The 18790-nt window shown below is 43.0% G+C and overlaps 1 protein-coding gene across 2 annotated transcripts; it reads left to right on the forward strand.

Annotated features, from left to right (window-relative positions):
• The first annotated feature begins 736 nt into the window (after nt 1–736).
• ERRFI1 (ERBB receptor feedback inhibitor 1) lies at nt 737–15520 on the forward strand. 2 transcript variants are annotated; one of them, XM_017856054.1, is made up of 4 exons: nt 737–938; nt 11584–11781; nt 11892–11968; nt 12849–15520. In XM_017856054.1, the coding sequence occupies exons 2-4, from the start codon at nt 11657–11659 to the stop codon at nt 14033–14035; spliced, it is 1389 nt and encodes a 462-aa protein (XP_017711543.1). In that variant the 5' UTR covers nt 737–938; nt 11584–11656; the 3' UTR covers nt 14036–15520. The 2 variants fall into 2 exon arrangements, with proteins under 2 accessions (XP_017711543.1, XP_017711544.1); XM_017856055.1 differs by lacking the exon at nt 737–938 and adding an exon at nt 6819–7144.
• Nucleotides 15521–18790: the final 3270 nt, after the last annotated feature.

The following is an 18790-nucleotide window of genomic DNA, read 5'->3' on the forward strand; positions in this document are numbered from 1 at the left end:
CCCTCATCGGCCCACACTGTCCCGCACTGTCCCACACAGTCCCTCACTGTCCCTCACTGTCCCACAGCCCCGCACTGTCCCCCACCGTCCTGCTGTCCCTCATCATCCCACACTGTCCCGCACTGTCCTTCACTGTCCCGCACTGTCCCACAGCCCCGCACTGTCCCTCACCGTCCTGCTGTCCCTCATCATCCCACACTGTCCCGCACTGTCCCTCACCGGCCCACACCGGCCCTCATCATCCCACACTGTCCTTCACTGCCCCACACAGTCCCTAAGTGTCCCTCACTGTCCCTCCCACGCCGCAGGCCCAGTCGAGAGAGGCTCCCTTCTCCCCCTCCAGGGCTTCCTCGGCACACACGGCCAGCGGCGGCCCGCGGAGAGGAAAAAACACACAATCTTGCCCGGACCCAGAATTGATGGGAAATCCCGCGCGAGGCTCGATGTGCCCTCACTTCGGGCAGGAACGGCGGCCGAGGCCCAGGTGGCCGCGGGCTTCTGAGGAAAGCTCGGCGTTGAGAGGTTCCCGGGGGTGCCGCACGGTTCGGGCAGACGAGCGGAGCTGCGGCCGCGGTCAACCCGGAGACGCCTCCCCCGGACACAAAGCCGGCTCCCGGCAGCGCGGCGCTACGCCACGGTGGGCCCCGCGCAAACGCCTCGGCCGCGGCATCGCCCCTTTAAGCGGCGCGCGCCCTGATTGGCTGCGGGAGGAGGCGGGGCGGGACGCGGCGACCTCACGGCCGGGGGGCCTATGCTATATATAGAGGTGGCGGCGGCGGCCGCGGCGAAGGCGGCCCATTGCGAGGCAGTTCGCTAGCGGGAGCGCGAGCCAGTGAGAGGCGCCTGCGCGCTGTCCGGGCCCCTGAGCCCGCGGCGCTGAGCCAGCCGGGACGGACATGCGCGGGAGGGCGCCGCGGGGCAGCCGCCGCTCCTCCGGGGTAAGGGGCCTGGCGCACTGAGGGGGTGGGGAGGGCCACGCAGCGCTCGGTTCCCTCAGGGGCCCCCGCGCCGGGTGCTGGGATCCAGGCGGCTCCCCGACGCGAGGGCGGGGGCGTGGAGGGCGCGGGGAGGGTCGCCGCGACGCGGAGTCTCTGGGACGGAGGGAGGGGCCGGCCGGTCGCTCGCGGGCTTCTCCTCATTGAGGTGTGGAGGGCGGGACCCTCCCCGGCGGCGCAGCCCGGGCCTGGGGACGCCGCGAGGTGCCGGCGCCCGGCTTCTTCTCCACGCCGGCCGTAGTCGCCGCGCGGCCCCTCGGCTGGCCGGGGCCATGCACCCGAGCGCCCGGGACACGTCCCCGCAGCACCGGGACCGCAGGAGCGGACGGGGCTTTGGGAGCGGCGAGCATGAGAGTCCTAGTCCCGCAGCCTGCGCTTGCGGGGTGGCCCGGCGGGGATGAGCGTCTTCGGGGCTAAGGGCTTGTTTTGATTTTTTTTTTTTTCGTTCTAAAAATCGGGGTTGCGTTGTCTTGTTGACACCGTGTGCCCGTAAATCCTGTCTTGAAAGCTGGGGTGGGAGGCTCGGTGATTGCTTGCGGTGGCTGGTACCGGTTCTCTTTGGCGGTCAGCCCCGGTCCCTCTGCCTAATCTCCCAAAGACGATGGTAATGCTGAAATCAGTATTTAAAAATTCGTCTGAGCTGTTCTGAACTCTTCCTTCTCTCCTAGAAAAGTGATTCTTTGCTCTGAATGTCTTAAGTGCCGCTTTGAATGGAATGGGACTGCAGAATTAATGTGTTCAAGATGCGAATGCTTATTGGGAATTTATGTATTTATATATATATCATAGCCCTGTACAAATTAGATGACTCCTTAACCGTGAATGGTGCTGTATTGGTGCTTGCTACGTCTTTATTAGGATTTCATCATTGCTTGAAAGAAACCAGTCTCTTACCTGATAAAAATATGAATAGATTGTTAGTCATAAACTCAAGTCAGAATGGAGGCTGTAGCTTTAAAAGAGATGTGTTGGTGACTTGAGGTACACCTGCAACACAGGTAGGGCAAGACTGGTTTCTAGGCAACTGTCAGGGGTGAAGAGAGGTGAGGTTAAAATGCCGTTTTTTTCCCCGTCCAGAACAAATGTTCAACCTTTTATAAATGTGTAAGAATGCAATGGGTACGCATTTGTTGAGACTGAACATCCCAAGTTCACCGTACCTGTTTTTTTAACTGCATTTCTTTTTTTACGTTTCTGTAATTACAATATACAGTTTTAAGTGAAATTTTATTTGAACAGAAACCAAAGACAGGCTAGGTCATTTGCAAATGACCAAATTTTGCAAAGACCAAAATAAAAGAAGCTGGTTTCTTGCTGACATGCTGGCTGTAATTGGTTACCAAAATGTTATCAAGCAAGCTCTTTTCCAGATATTAGCAAATTTGAAGAAAAATAACAGAGGATTTAGCATGGACCTCAGAAACTATTTGTCATTCCCTTCACTTCAAGCAGAGGTTTATTTTCACCTGTGTGTTCCAGGTGACACTCGATAATAAGTGATAGAGGTCTTGGACTAACGATTTATAACCTGACAGATATATTAGATTGCAAACTCCTTAAGGGTAGGCACTCTGCCTTGTATAGCTTCTATCTTATGCAGCCTTGCACATAGTTGATGTTGATAAATCATTGCATGAAAACATGTTTTACCTTTTAAGGCTCAGCAGGATTGGACTAGTCATTGATAAGGGTTGGAAAGCAAATCTGTTTAATTTTTTTTGCCTGTTATGAAATGTCTGAATTATTCATACTTTTCACAGGTAAAACTTGTTTCAGTCATCGGTTTTCCTATTTGCAGTTCACAATAAATCCTGGTCACTCTTTGTAAGATTCAATTATGCTTGAGTTTTTGTATCAAAGTACTCTTGACTGCTGCTTCTCAAATGTTGAGCTAGATAATACTTCCTTTCTGCTGAAACTAATGGTAGCTTTTCAAAGCAATTTGCCTAAATTACAGGCACAATCTAACATGCTTGAAACTGACCTGATTGTCTGCATACCATCAGATTGCTTTAGAAAGGAGCAGAGGAGGGGAAAGGAGGTGCCAAGGGTAATTCCAGGAATTTGAATGGCATAGGCTCCCTCTACGAGAGAAACAACTCTGCTCTTAATCTAAATAAATTTGAATCGGTACCTCATCATCTGGATACATTTGGATACATTTAGCATCCTTTGCCGGTGTCTGCCTTTATAAAAGCTAATGAAGAACTCCCTTCCTAAACGCAGTCCAGTTGTGGTATTCTGGCATTGTTCACACAGCATAAACACGTGCTTTGTAAAGGTAGATGAGGCGAATGAGTTTGAGGGTCCTAAATGTAAGTTACTAGCTTAACAATTAGTTTTAAGGTAGGGAAAAGTTAGGGATTCAGATTTCAGAAGGTGGCAGGGAGGATTCTGAGAATTGAAGTCTTTGTTGATACTGTAGTCCAATTCCTCACACCATAAAATTGGGCAGTGTTACAAAAAGACCACTCTTCCAGGTCTCAAATCAGTGTGTTTTTAAAATGTGGGGCTTTTGTCTGGGCTCAGTGGCTCACGCCTGTCATCTCAGCACTTTGGGAGGCCAAGGCGGGCAGATGGCTTGAGCCCAGGAGTATGAGACCAACCTGGGCAACATGGTGAAACCCTGTCACTACCAAAAAAAAAAAAACACAAAAATTAGCTGGGTATGGTGGCTCATGTCTGTAGTCCCAGCTACTCAGGAGGCTGAGGTGGGAGGATTGCTTGAGCCTGGGAGGCAGAGGTTGCAGTAAGCCAAGGTCACATGACTGCACTACAGCCTGGTGACAGAGTGAGACCCTGTCTTTAAAAGACACAAACAAACAAAAAAATGTGGGCGTGTGGCTACAGAAATGGATCCCTTTTCAACTTGGAAAGAATAGGAAGGTAAGGATTGTAGGACATTGTCCGAAAGCTCTTATTCAATACCCCAGATGTGAAATGGACTAATTACAGATTGTTTTTTAAACAACTATTTGCTCAGTAGAATTGTCTTCTGACTCTTATCAGGGCTGCCTCTTTTTCAGCCTTTAGATTTCCATTGTAAAAGTCACCTACTCAGAGAGGCCTTCCCAAACCACCTGTGTAAATATATGCTCCTCTGCCTCCTTATCCTATTGCTGTACCCTGCTTGTTTCCTTGGAAGGTGCCTCCATCTAAAATTGTTTGCTTGCTTGTCTGTTCTCTTCCTCCCTCATTAGATGGAAGGCTTCTTCAGGCAGCAACCATCTCTCTTTTTCACCTCACATGGTATTTAATCCAGAATAAGCACTTGATAAGTATTTGTGAAAAGAATTAATCCTTGCCCTCTAAGAATTTTTGAGCTGAATGAGCACTATGAGTTGAGTTTCTGTTCCTGCCTCTGCTGTTGACCAGCACTTAAGTCTTGAGCATTTAACTTAACAGCCTTTTGCTTCACTTTCTCCATTTATAAACAGGAATGTTACAAGGACAAATGAGGTTGTTGCCTAAAATGAAGATACTATAGAGCAAAGAGGTAGTGAAAGTGTGGGGAAAATGCTGGAATACAGGACAGAAGAGCCATGATAGCCTTTTTGCTTATAGCAAGATATTTAACCTCACTTTGTTTCCTCATCTGCAAAATGGAGATTATAATCCCTGCCTCTTCTTACAGGGATGTTGTGGGGATCAAGTGAGATAATGTGTAAGAAGGTGCTTTGTAACTTGTAGAGTGCTTTACAAATGTAAGGTATTCTATTATTAAATTCCGGATTTTACAATACAGTGTGATTATAATGCCATCATTGGGATCCATGCTGTGAAAGTGTATTAAAAGGAGGCCCGTTGGGTATATGTAGTAACCCCTTATTACGAGTAAAAACAGACTTGTGTTATATGAAATAACCGTGTCGTAAAGAGTTCTATTATGGTGGGGCATCAGTGTATCATTAAAGATTGAGGGCTTCAAAATAATTGTTTGAAGTGGTAATAGAATGTCAAACTGATGCTTTAACCCACCCATTTTAGAGGATACATAGGCCAGATCTACAATTAATAGCTTTTAATAAGAGAATTTGAGGGAGTTGAAGTAAAACAGGAACTTTCATAGGCTACAGGTTACCCAAGAAAAACTATTTATTACCAGTAAATCCAAAAAAAGGGATCTGTGCTACCCTTAAAAGTTAAGCATTATACTCAGTTGGATCCTATTTCGCCAGTTTAAAAAGCTGTAGGGACTGGAAGAGGCAGTGTGGTGTGTTGGTGAAGGGCCTGGACACTGAAGCCGGGCTGTCTGGTTGAAGTCCTGGCCCCATTGCTCACCAGGTTTGACTTGAGCAAGTTCTTTAACTCTGTGCCTCAAGTAAGTGAGAGTAATAATAGTAGCCCACCTTACAGCATTGTAGAGGATTAAATAAGTTAATACACACAAAGCACTTAGAACCATGCTTGCCTGGCAGTTGTATGTCCAGTGAATGTTGTTATTAATGGTTTTATATTAATTGTAACAATCTAGAGTTACCATTGGATAACTTAAATGCTTGTTAAATAAATTTGAAGTTTTAAAGACTTGCGTCCCATCATTAGACCATTGTGCTCGTTGTCTTTAGAATTCGCTTTTATAATAAAAAATAATCTATTGTATATATGTCAAAAGAAATAATTTTCTCCCCTCTGTGTGTATATATAATTACTGATTGTGCTACTCTGTAGGAAAAATACAAAGGATAAAAGAATATATTCCTGCTATTCTACTTTTCTGCTGTCACACTAAAATTGTGTAGGAGGCTTAAGTGGGTCGAAAGACTGGATTATGGTAGTTGAGGGAATGGGCTTTTTGTTAATTTACCTTTTTTTAAACTAGTTAGAAAGCATACTGAATTACTGAATAAATTATGTCATTTATTTTTTATTTGACAGTTTGAAGATAAATTATTTTCTCTGTTGCCTCTATTTCACCACCTACAAATGGTCCATTATGTTCTGGACATGTTTAAGAGCCTCTGAGGAATGGAGCTGCAAACACAGACACAAATGTTCATCTTTGCCACACTGAACTACATTTTAATATTTACTGAAGCCACCAAGCTTTTCTTGAATTCATGCAGGAGTATTTTAATTACATTAAAATACGACCTTATTTTGAAAGGCATCTATGTTTTTAATTTAAAGGCTATTTATGCCTACCATGGTAGAGAGTACAACTAAGGAAGTTTTCTTAACTTGCCTCCCTCTTTCTTTTCCTACCCCTAAATCATAGGCTATTAAAATGAAATCTGGGGCAGGCGCAGTATCTCACGCCTGTAATCCCAGCACTTTGGGAGGCCAAGGCAGGCGGATCACCTGAGATCAGGAGTTTGAGACCAGCCTGACCAACATGGAGAAACCCCGTCTCTACTAAAATACAAAATTAGCCTGGTGTGTTGGCGCATGCCTGTAATCCCAGCTACTTGGGAGGCTGAAGCAGGAGAATCACTTGAACCCGGGAGGCAGAGATTGTGGTGTGCACCACTGCACTCCAGCCTAGGTGACAAGAGCGAGACTCTGTCTAAAAAAAAAAAAAAAAATTGGTGGGTTTTTTTCAACAAATAAAAATTTTCGGTGACATCTTCTTCTCTTCTGTTATTATCCAGCAGTTACTGAAGCTGGGTAATTGTTTACAAGTATGGAAAAATTGAGAGTTTCACATGAATATAGACTTATTTAGTGGCAATTTACTCCATTGAACTTTATTTTGAAATAAAATTTGAAAACTGTTAATAGTAATAATAAATAATAATNATTGGTGGGTTTTGTTTTTTGTTTTAATTTCCTCACAGGGGATTATTTTAGACATTTTTAAGAATAAACAGGCAGAAATTGGTATATTTGGGGAGGATCTAAAATCATGGAGTTTGTCATATTCCTATCAGTTTCTTTTATATATTTTGCCTCTAAATGTAGTTACCTTATTATCTTCCCTGGTTATGGAAGTACTTAATGTAGGTGATTCTTAAATGGAACTGAAAAGACCATTTATCACCCTGAATAAACAGAAATCAGGTTCTAGAACCAGATTGAAAGGAGGAAATTACATCACACTCTTAAATAAGGAAGCACTGGGCAGAACTGGATGAGTTGTATGACAAAAATGTGCCCCTCCTCCTCCCATGGATGGCTTCTGAGATTTATTCATGAGATCTGGTGGCCAGGTAAGCAGATCTAGGTTACTGCCTTAAGGTAGCCTGCATTTCTTTCTTTTTCTTGTTTTTTTTTTTAAGCAGTTTCAAAGAGACTATCCTCAAGCTAAAGGCATGTGATTTCACCTTAAGGAAGAAGGTGCAGTGTGCTTTTGGTGTAACTTTTTTAGCAAAATGAAAGTGACCTTAAATTTAGCAGTAAAAACACAGTCTAGAAGGAATAGTGTTTTAAGAGAAGGCAAAACACTGTTTTCAGAAAGTACCCCTCCAGTTGCTTCAAGTAAATATACTGTAACAGAAACCAGTTTAGAAAGCTACATTGTTAACCACTGAAGCTTATAATTTTTACTCAGTCTACAAACTGTCTACTTTGAATTCTGGAAATGAATTTCATGAAAATTCCTTCCTGTTACATATCCTAAGCTTGTTACGTTATTACTGGGCAGTCGCCTCACTCCAGCACGAATTAAGTTTATCCTTTATAAGTCAAGTGCTTCCCTCCTGAGCTCTTCACTGACACACAGTGTATGTGAATCTTTCATGTCATTACTTTCTAAAAATGAGATGGATATTTTCTCAGTATCCATTTAATAAATAATAGGCACGAATGATGCCAAGATTTACCGGGGGAAATCATAAATCGGACATCAGTTCTGTCCTGGATGATTTGAAGAGTGGAATGGGAATTGGGGCCCAGCACAGAATAACCCAAGAACAGAGCGCCCCTGCTCTGGTGTTTCATGAAGGGAGAGGCTTCATGGAGAAGGTAGGGTAGAGTTGACCTTAAAGGATAAATTGAATTCTGACAGATTTGGGGAAAATAGAAATGAGCTTGAAAATATAAATTAGGTTTATATTGTAGAGGCCTTAAATGCCAGGCTGAGGAGGTTTTATTTAGGAGCCCCTGAAGGTTTTTTGAGCAGCAGCAAATCTTAGTTTGAGCTGTTGTTAAGGAATATTGACCTGCTACTGGTGTGTAGAATAGGTTGCATATTTCCAGACCCCAGGAAGAATGATGCCTGTGAATGGAAGGGTAAGATTTGAGAAGTTGTGTAAAAGTAGTCTGTGGAACTTGGCAATTGAATGTACATGGCCTCAGGTTAAAAATGGTGCCTTGAGAAGTGTGATCCTCTTAGACCCTGAACTGGTTTGAGTGGGGAATGGAGTATGAAGTCAAAGGAGGAGTTTGGTTTGTAGAGTCTGAGATGCCAGAGGGCCATTCAAGTGGAAAGATAATCACCAGACAATAGGAAATGCAAAGCTGAAGCCTGAGCCAGGCTGGAGTCATTGATTCAGGAGCTGTCTATGAGTTGAAGCTATACAAGTGGATTAATAAAAGGATAACCTCAAGAAGCAAATGATTTTAGGGCTTTTTTGTTGAATTTTAAAAAGAATCAAGTTATGTTAACAGGAAAAGGTGGTTCACATCTGAAATTTGGTATTTAACTGCCAAATTTTAGACCCACTAAAAAAGCTAAAAATAGTTGATGAAGTTTGGAGAAGTTGTGCCTGAGGTTATTCGGGTCCTCGTCTAAACCATGCTGCCTGGATTCACATTCGCTTCCTATTTTTGGATTCCATGACACAATCCCATTTTGTACTTTTTAGATATTGTTTTCCCACATAGGTACATTTTGCAATTGTTTTCCTCTAATGAGTTGTAAGACAGATAAATGTGAAAATTGCAGCATTAAACGTCACTTGGGAAGAGTTTGTTTCTTTTAGCTTGAGGTTGGTAAAATGGATTTATTTACTCCCCCCTCCCCCTTCCATTTGCACTGAATACTAGAAGGTTTTTAGAGAGATAGAGTTTCAGGTGGTTTCATACTCTCGGTTTACAATCTGAGGAACTTTTTTTTTTAAAAGCTTGCTTCCAAACCTGTAGCACATTGCCCTTTTTGAGTCTACAGTTTGAAGTTATTTTCCAAAAGAAGAGAACATGGCAGTTATATTGCCCCCCTCGTCTCCCATGCTAGCAAGTAGGAAGTTCGGACAGTTTCATAACATGGCCCATTCACAATTCCCCATTGAAATTTAGAGGCAGGTCACCTTCTATGAATACACAAAGACACTATTGTGGTCAGAAGTGAGCTGGCTTAGTGAACACAATTCTTTTTATACTAAAAAAATTTTTTTCTTAAGAAAGCTAACAAGTAGGTGATGGAAACAATGAATAAAAAATAACTTTTTCTAGAACGTATAAATAATTTTAAGCGACCATTGAAATGTAAGTTTAGAATTCCAAGGCAATTTCTGCAGAGGCGATAGTTACACAATCATTCTGTTGAAAGCTAAGATGTAGATGGCATTAGGAGGCTGACACACAGTAATTACTAGTAGTACTTGTTGGCTTGCAGACAGGTGGGGGTTGGGCCTCCAGAATCCCCTGCAGCATTTTCCTGTAATCAGGATGAGCGATCTTCAAACGTGTGCTTTCAAACTACTTAAATACCATATTCTTCTTCCTATCTTGCCTTTCATTTTTATATTACCACAGATACTTTCCTCATAGTCTTGCCAGTGCTTGTAGAATGCTTAGAAAAAGCTTGATAAATCACTGGGCTAAGTACACAGAGGGAGAGGTTGGAATATTTTAAAATTGGTTTTTAAATTTTTTATAGCTTGATGGTAGATAACACATTTGCTTCATTTAAGTAATCTGAAAAACCAATCCTCAAAAGACCTCTCAATAATTTAGAATTCTTAAATGACAGAATGTTTTCTTTATCATATATTTGAGAGACTGATTTAAAGAAAAATAATGCTTGACTATCTGAAATAATATTTTAACCCTATCATAAAATCTCTGCCAGATAGAACAGCTGACTGGAAGGGTAAAATACAGAGAGCCAGTCATTGGATCCCCTTCTCTACTTTATTACTGAGATCTTCAACCTGTAGAGCATTACTCTCACTGTGTTCCTTTCTAATGGGAAAATAATAATAGACACTTGCAGAGTATTTTTTAAAGGTTTTTAGCTTTAAAAAACCCCTGTGCCTTACACAGTGTGTATATTGAGTTGATACTGATTATGATAATTAGATGGTATTATACAATCATTCATTCAACAAACATTCACTTACTGAGCACCTACTAATGTTCCAGGTACTGATTGTTAAAAGGTGATTGAGACACAGCCTCTGTCCTGAGCTTACAGTCTAGTAGGAGGTGACAGATTTGTAAATAATAGATTTGAAGTTGCTGAGCAAAAAAAAAACAAAACAAAAAACACCTATGTACCTCTCCCCCACAGCAAATGTGTCACAGTCATCTTCAGTCCTTTGCACAGTGCCCAGCACTCAGCTGTGCAGATGCTGTTTGCACTAATCCCTTACTAATATTTAGTGAGAGAATGAGATCGTGTTGAAGAGTGTATATGTACATGCCCCAAAAGGGGTCAGTGTTATACAGATAATTGACAAATAATATCCTGGTGCCTAAGGAAAAAAACCTAAACTTACCATAAGTAAACTTGGCTATCTGAAGACAGCAGAGATTGATGCTGACTAACACTTACATAACGAATAATAAAAAGGAAAATGAAAAGGGGGCTGTAGGGACTCCAGACCTGTAACATCTGACAAGGGGATTGGGGGTCCTAAAGCTGAGGAACTACTAATTTAAGAAAAATGTACTTAGCCTTTGTTATCCATGCCTTGCAGCTAAGCAAGATAAGAGTTACTGGGTATTTCACAAAGGAGAATGTAAAGAATGTACCTTTAAGTTTGTCTTTAAAAGGGAGGGAGGAAGCTGTCCCAGGCTTTTACTGAAGCTCGTAATCTTGCAGAACTTGATTTTTACAGGATAATGGAAATTAGTATCTTCATATATTACCGTTTGTTCCTTGAATAAGTAGTAACTGGAGAATTTGTCTTCCCATGGCCAACCCTGAAATACAAAATCCAAATAAATGCTAGACCCTGGGGTAGTCAGGTGCCAATACTGTAGAAACTCTTGCTTAGTTTCAGCATTGGGTTTTAGTGAATATTCGTTCTGTGGCATAAAATACAATTACTTTTTTAGCTTGGGAAAAATAAGCGGGATCCACTGGTGCTTCATGCCCAGTGCAGCCGTAACTTAGAAGGCTAGTTTAATAGGTCAAGGGAGGGTCTGTGTGCATTGCCAAGTGAGTGTGATTTGTTGTGCAACTATGAGGCTCTGCAGTAGGAGGTCTGCTTTTGCTGGCAATAGATTATTTCTCATTTCACTAAAACATTTCATGTCTTTTGGATTAGCATTTACACAAAAAATCATTTTTAGCATTGACATGTAAGTATCCTCATGAGACATAAGAATTAATTCAGTAAGAATTAAGTGAAAGTCCACAACTAATTTTTTCTATTCAGCATCCCCCCCCCGAATTCTGTCATAATATGCTTTGCTGTAATTTATCCTAATGGAGGTATTTCTGAATTGTTTTCTTTATTCTCTCATCTCTTCTGCCCCCTAGGGAATGAAAGCTACTGGTTGATTTTAAAATGCCTGGGCCTCACAGGTTTGGAGATGTCCCAGAATAAGGCACAATGTCAATAGCAGGAGTTGCTGCTCAGGAGATCAGAGTCCCATTAAAAACTGGATTTCTACATAATGGCCGAGCCATGGGGAATATGAGGAAGACCTGCTGGAGCAGTCGCAGTGAGTTTAAAAAGTAAGTAGAGGATATAATGCTGCTGTAATCTGGATAAATAAGCGACACTTAAATGAGAGAGGCTTTGATTGCTCTTTGTTTATGACTAAGGTATCTTCCTCTCCTTTCAGCAACTTTTTAAATATTGACCCGATAACCATGGCCTACAGTCTGAACTCTTCTGCTCAGGAGCGCCTAATACCACTTGGTATGTATTCTGAAAATCTGATCACAGTAAGCATTTGAGAAGATCAGTCTGGATTCGGGTTAGCTTGTCCTCCAGCATTATTTTTTAAATGAGGAAACCTGAACTATTTCCAACAATAGCCTGACCCCTAGTGGCAACAGATTCAGAAGGTAACTGTGTTTTTCTCAAGCTATTGTACTCCACTGCCTTCATTCCGAGTGACTGAGTCCTAAGTAGGACTGTTCGTGGACGTGTGATCTAAAATCAAGAATTAGTTCTCATTCCAGCTCTGATGCATACTTTACCTCATGAAACCTTAGGCAAGATCTCCCACCTTTCTTACAATATCAAATGCATGTTTGACAGTAGATGAAAATAGTATAAATGTTCCTCAAAACTTAGAAAATAGTATTTTTAATGTGAATATTTTGTTCCTTGTATCTTTGTCAAGAGCTGTGTGTGAACTGAACACATTGCAAGCAAGTCCATTCACTCACGATATTATGATGTGCTAGCAATAAGGACTTTGTCTTATCTCAGTGGTACCCTGCATGCCTAGTATGGTCGCATGTCTTAAATGGCAAGGCTGGTACAGTATGGTATTCATGTAAATTACATGCTGTTCCTCTTCCGCGAATTTTGCACACGTCACAGAACTTGCCTGTGATGTGTGGGTGTGCACTGTGCACATGTCCAAGAGAGATAGAGGAGATAGTTTGTTCTTTGAACCACACCATATGCGTTAACAATCTTCTGCTCTCTAATTACACCTGTGGTTGTTGCATGGGTGTTCAGGGTGACAGCAGCCACTCAGGAAGCATAGGTAGCTGGGGTACTCTCTCCCTCACACAGGTGGAGAGAGGATTGTTGATCTTTTATAAATATCTCTTGTTCATTCCAGGGCACACTTCCAAATCTGCTCCGATGAATGGCCACTGCTTTGCAGAAAATGGTCCATCTCAAAAGTCCAGCTTGCCTCCTCTTCTTATTCCCCCAAGTGAGAACTTGGGACCACATGAAGAGGATCAAGTTGTATGTGGTTTTAAGAAACTCACAGTGAACGGGGTTTGTGCCTCCACTCCTCCACTGACACCCATAAAAAACTCCCCTTCCCTTTTCCCCTGTGCCCCTCTTTGTGAAAGGGGTTCTAGGCCTCTTCCACCGCTGCCAATCTCTGAAGCCCTCTCTCTGGATGACACAGACTGTGAGGTGGAATTCCTAACTAGCTCAGATACAGACTTCCTTTTAGAAGACTCTACACTTTCTGATTTCAAATATGATGTTCCTGGCAGGCGAAGCTTCCGTGGGTGTGGACAAATCAACTATGCATATTTTGATACCCCAGCTGTTTCTGCAGCAGATCTCAGCTATGTGTCTGACCAAAATGGAGGTGTCCCAGATCCAAACCCTCCTCCACCTCAGACCCACCGAAGATTAAGAAGGTCTCATTCGGGACCAGCTGGCTCCTTTAACAAGCCAGCCATAAGGCTATCCAACTGTTGTGTACACAGAGCTTCTCCTAACTCCGATGAAGACAAACCTGAGATTCCCCCCAGAGTTCCCATACCTCCTAGGCCGGTAAAGCCAGATTATAGAAGATGGTCAGCAGAAGTTACTTCGAGCACCTATAGTGATGAAGACAGGCCTCCCAAAGTACCACCAAGAGAACCTTTGTCACCGAGTAACTCGCGCACACCGAGTCCCAAAAGCCTTCCGTCTTACCTCAATGGGGTCATGCCCCCAACACAGAGCTTTGCCCCTGATCCCAAGTATGTCAGCAGCAAAGCACTGCAAAGACAGAACAGTGAAGGATCTGCCAATAAGGTTCCTTGCATTCTGCCCATTATTGAAAATGGGAAGAAGGTTAGTTCAACCCATTATTACCTACTACCTGAACGACCACCATACCTGGACAAATACGAAAAATTTTTTAGGGAAGCAGAAGAAACAACTGCAAGCGCCCAAATCCAGCCATTACCTGCTGACTGCGGCATATCTTCAGCCGCAGAAAAGCCAGACTCAAAAACAAAAGTGGATCTGGGTGGCCACGTGAAGCGTAAACATTTATCCTATGTGGTTTCTCCTTAGACCTTGGGGTCGTGGTTCAGCAGAGATTATGTAGGAGCAAATGGTTCTCAATTTTCCAGTTTGATTGAAGTGCACAGAAAAATCCCTTAGATTGCAAAATAAAATAGTTGAACTCTCTGTCTTCACGCGGAAGGTTTAGAGCAGTTATGAGATGCTGTTATGCTGAGAACCCCTGATTTTGTTAGTGTTGGAAAAAAGTCTTTCAAGTCTATAATTTAAAGATGTGATGGTGGGAAGGGGAGGATGGGGAAGCTTTTTATATATGCATACATTACATACCTATATATAAACTTGTGGTATAACCATAGACCATAGCTGCAGGTTAACCAATTAGTTACTATCTTAGAGTAATATATATTCAGAATAATAAACTCAAGCTGGAGAAATGAGTCCTGATAGACTGAAAATTGAGCAAATGGAAGAAGATACAGTATTGATTAGATCAGAATCATTAAAAATATTTTTGTTTAGTAAGTTTGAAGATTTCTGGCTTTTAGGCCTTTTCTATTTTGTTTCATTTATTTTTGCAGGCAGTCTTATCCATGGAGGGCAGAGTATCCATTCTTTACCATGGGTGTACCTACTTAGGTTAAAAATCATCCCAAGGCCTCATACTTCCAGGTTTCATGTTGTGTCTTGTTGAGGGAGGGAGAGCAGCTTACTTGGCAACCATATTGTCACCTGTACATGTAACACATCTTGAAAAATAAAACGATAATAGAACTAGTGACTAATTCTCCCTTACAGCTCCTGCTTGGTCCCACCCACTGAAGTAGCTCATCGCAGTGCGGGCCGTATTAGAGGCAGTGGGGTACGTTCGACTCAAATGGGATAGCATACTAGGTGCCAGTGTTAGGATGTCAGTTTTACAAAATAATGAAGCAATTAGCTATGTGATTGAGAGTTATTGTTTGGGGATGTGTGTTGTGGTTTTGCTTTTGTTTTTTTAGACTGTATTAATAAACAAATACAACACAAGCTGGTCTTGTGTTGCTGGTTCCTATTCAGTATTTCCTGGGGATTGTTTGCTTTTTAAGTAAAACACTTCTGACCCATAGCGCAGTATGTCTGAATTCTAGAGGTCACATCAGCATCTTTCTGCTTTGAAAACTCTCACAGCTGGCTGCTTCACTTAGATGCAGTGAGACACATAAGTTTGTGTTCCGATTTTCACATCCTTCCATGTATTTATCTTGAAGAGATAAGCACAGAGGAGAAGGTGCTCACTAACAGAGGTACATTACTGCAATGTTCTCTTAACAGTTAAACAAGCTGTTTACAGTTCAAACTGCTGAATATTATTTGAGCTATTTAAAGCTTATTATATTTTAGTATGAACTAAATGAAGGTTAAAACATGCTTAAGAAAAATGCACTGATTTCTGCATTATGTGTACAGTATTGGACAAAGGATTTTATTCATTTTGTTGCATTATTTTGAATATTGTCTTTTCATTTTAATAAAGTTATAATATTTATGATACCACTAGTAATGTTTCTTGCCTATACTCTATTTATAAAGTGTATGAAGCAATTTGACAGCATTATTATTTTAAGCACAAGTGAAGATTCTTTGAAGTTTAATGTATTCTTGAAATTCTTATTCTTTAGAATGAAATATAATTTGTGCAATATTTTCACGTATTATGAAAGTATACAGTGGAAATGAGCTGTTTGTTTTTACCTTTAACAACTGAAAGAGAACTGGATTCTGGGGTTACTATCAAAAATAATTACATTGGGGCGTGGGAGTCCACATCAAGGACAATGTGACAGAAGAAACCAGTTCTGATGTGTAGACTTGGTTTGACTCATTCTGATTTTTAGGACGAGGTCCCAGTCACTCTGGGCCCTTTGGCAGGCTTTGCTTCTTGCTTGCTTCAGGCCACCCAGAGAATCTGCGCCTGCCTTGGCCTGTCACAGAGATGGCAAGTCCACAGTGGACAAAGGGGCTCCTGGCAGCCTTTGGATGGAGGCAGGGGCTTGTGAGGGGGCTTAGTCCCATGTCACCTAGCCCTGTGCCTGGTTCTCTTCATTGTCCTCTGCAGGCTTCTTTATCCCCTGGGAGAGGATGGGAGCCCTCCACGACCTTCATCGGGCACCTGCACTGTCTTGCTACTCTCCAGAGTGAAGAGTGAGGGCTCAAATTATCTGGGTTGAAGTTCCAGCTTCATCTCTTTCTAATTCTGTGTGAGGCAGATTATTTTAAATCCTTGTACCTCAGTTTTCTCATGGGTAAAATGGGCAGAGAGGTGGGAATTATTTTGTGACAACTGCATATAAACCATAGTATCTGGTACATAGTGAAACCCCATATGTGAGAACTGTTTTTGCCATCTAAAAGGCTGGGTGTCATTTACGGCATTTTGCAGATGAAGAAGCAGGCTTGGGACATTCAGTCAACAGACATTTGTTAAATCCCAGCCCCATGCTGGATCCTGCGCAAACAAATCCCCTGACCTTATGGAATTTAAAGCAGATCATGTTAATTATGATTACATCTTATACTAAGTGCTAAATAAAAAGGTAATGAACAATGGGAGCAATGAGGACAAATAACAGGACCTGTGGGGTGTTAAGCTCTGAAGGGTTAGAATGGAAGCTGAGGGAGGGGAGTGAACAGGGAGGTGTGTGACCAGCAGAGGAAGCCGACAGTGTGAGACACCCTGAAGCAGGAACGGCTGAGCAGCTTCCAGAAAGCGGCTGTCAGGAGGAGGAGGGGCCTGGAAAAGCATAGTGGGTGCCACTGAAAGATCCTAAGCACGAGAGAAAGGTGATGTGATTTAAGAGGACAGTGGTTATTATCTGGAGGACAGACTGGAGAGAAGCAAAAGGCAACAGGAAGACTTAATGGACAGAGGCTACTGTAGTCCTGAACTGAGACAAGACTGCCTTGGGCAGTGGAAATGGAGAAAAACGATTAAAGATACCTGGGAGTAGTAGAAACAGTTAAGTTCCAGATCATGCAGGCCCATGTGCACTGCACCCTTGCCAAAGAGGGACAGCTCCCCAAGCGCAGGGACTCATCTTCCTGTGCCCTGTCCTGACACGCTGCCTGACCCAGAGGTGCAGTAAGTCCCTGCTGATTGGATGTCTGTGCAACACTTGCAGAACTTCATCTACCTCTCAGACTTTTTGCCTCTCCCCTCCCCTCCACTACCTTTTCTTGGTTATATGGTCAAGAATATGTTTCATTAGTTCTGTTTGCTTTCCATCTTACCTTTGTATTTTTACTTGTGTTTGCAAGCATATACCTTTTCCCTGATTCTTCATGGCCCTGGCCGAGGAAATGTGCCTAGCCGCCATGCCAATGCCACACTACCACCAGAACACAGCCCCTAGCACCTTCTGCCTGCCAACTTATTCCTCAACCAGCACACAAAGCAAGTTAATTCTAAAGAGTTCTCGTGGCATAGGTCAAGCCCGGCACTTCTGACACTCTTCTCTGTTGCTAAGTAAGGTACCAATGGGAAATCAGCTGCATGTTAGCTGCCACTTTATGCACTGTTGAGTTCTCAAAGATGGTTATGTCACAGAACAAAGTACTGGCCTAAAATCCAGGTTTCTGTCTTGACTTCTCACTTTTGTGTTTTTGTTTTGTTTTGTTTTGTTTTGAGAGAGTCTGGCTCTTGTCACCCCAGGCTCCAGGCTAGAGTGCAGTGGCACCAATCTTGGCTCACCGCAGCCTCTGCCTCCCGGGTTCAAGCGATTCTCCTGCCTCAGCCTCCTGGGTAGCTGGGATTATAGACAGGCACCACTACACCCAGCTAATTTTGTACTTTTTTAGTAGAGACGGGGTTTCTCCATGTTGGTCAGGCTTGTCTCGAGCTCCCGACCTCAGGTGATCCTCCTGCCTCGGTCTCTCAAAGTGTTGGGATTACAGGCGTGAGCTACTACGCCTGGTTGACCTCCCACTTTCTATAGGAAGGATTCGCTTCGCTTCCCTGAGCTTCAAGTTCCTTGTCAGTATATGTGAGGCCATGCCAGAGCGCACTGCAGTGCTATGCACACCTAAGAGACTGATTAGTAGGTACCATTTCGTGGCAGCAAACAGAAGTCAAGGATAAGGGGGCTCCTTACAAGTCAATTCAAAATTTGGGTAACAGTAAATATTGTCAGTATTTTGCTTTTTTGTTTTGAGGCAGAGTCTTCCTTGTCACCCAGGCTGGAGTGCAGTGGCACGCTCTCAGCTCACTGCAACCTCCGCCTCCAGGGTTCAAGTGATTCTCCTGCCTCAACCTCCCGAGCAGCTGGGATTACAGGCACCTGCCACCATGCCTGGCTAATTTTTCTATTTTTAGTAGAGAAGGGGTTTCACCATGTTGGCCAGGCTGCTCTCAACTCCTGACCTCAGGTGATCCACCCACCTCGGCCTCCCAAAGTGCTGGGATTACAGGCATGGGGCACTGCGCCCAGCCCATTTTGTCAGTTCTTATGCTGCAACAGTCAAGTATGTGATGCCTATCCTCTTATTTTTAATAAAGTCCAAAAACACACTAATGGAAGTTTAATACTGTTTGTTGCTTATCCATCTCTAGGTCTCAAGAGATGTCTTAACTATGCTGTGAAAAGTAAGAACTCTCTTTAAGAGGATGTTTCTTGGCTGGGCGTGGTGGCTCATGCCTGTAATCCCAGCCACTTGGGAGGCTGAGGCAGGAGAATCACTTAAACCTGGGAGGCGGAGGTTTGCAGTGAGCTGAGATTAAGTCATTGCACTCCAGCCTGGACAACAAGAGTGAAACTCCATCTCAAAAAA

The sequence above is a fragment of the Rhinopithecus bieti genome, unplaced genomic scaffold (genome assembly GCF_001698545.2).
Source record: "Rhinopithecus bieti isolate Rb0 unplaced genomic scaffold, ASM169854v2 scaffold_40368, whole genome shotgun sequence".
NCBI lineage: Eukaryota > Metazoa > Chordata > Mammalia > Primates > Cercopithecidae > Rhinopithecus > Rhinopithecus bieti.

Bases quoted from the DNA above. Each gene is read 5' to 3' on its own strand.
- ERRFI1 (XM_017856054.1), top strand. From the start codon at position 11,657: ATGTCAATAGCAGGAGTTGCTGCTCAGGAGATCAGAGTCCCATTAAAA. The intron at 11,782-11,891 runs GTAAGTAGAGGA...CTCTCCTTTCAG, and splicing joins AGTCGCAGTGAGTTTAAAAA to CAACTTTTTAAATATTGACC. The intron at 11,969-12,848 runs GTATGTATTCTG...TGTTCATTCCAG, and splicing joins GGAGCGCCTAATACCACTTG to GGCACACTTCCAAATCTGCT.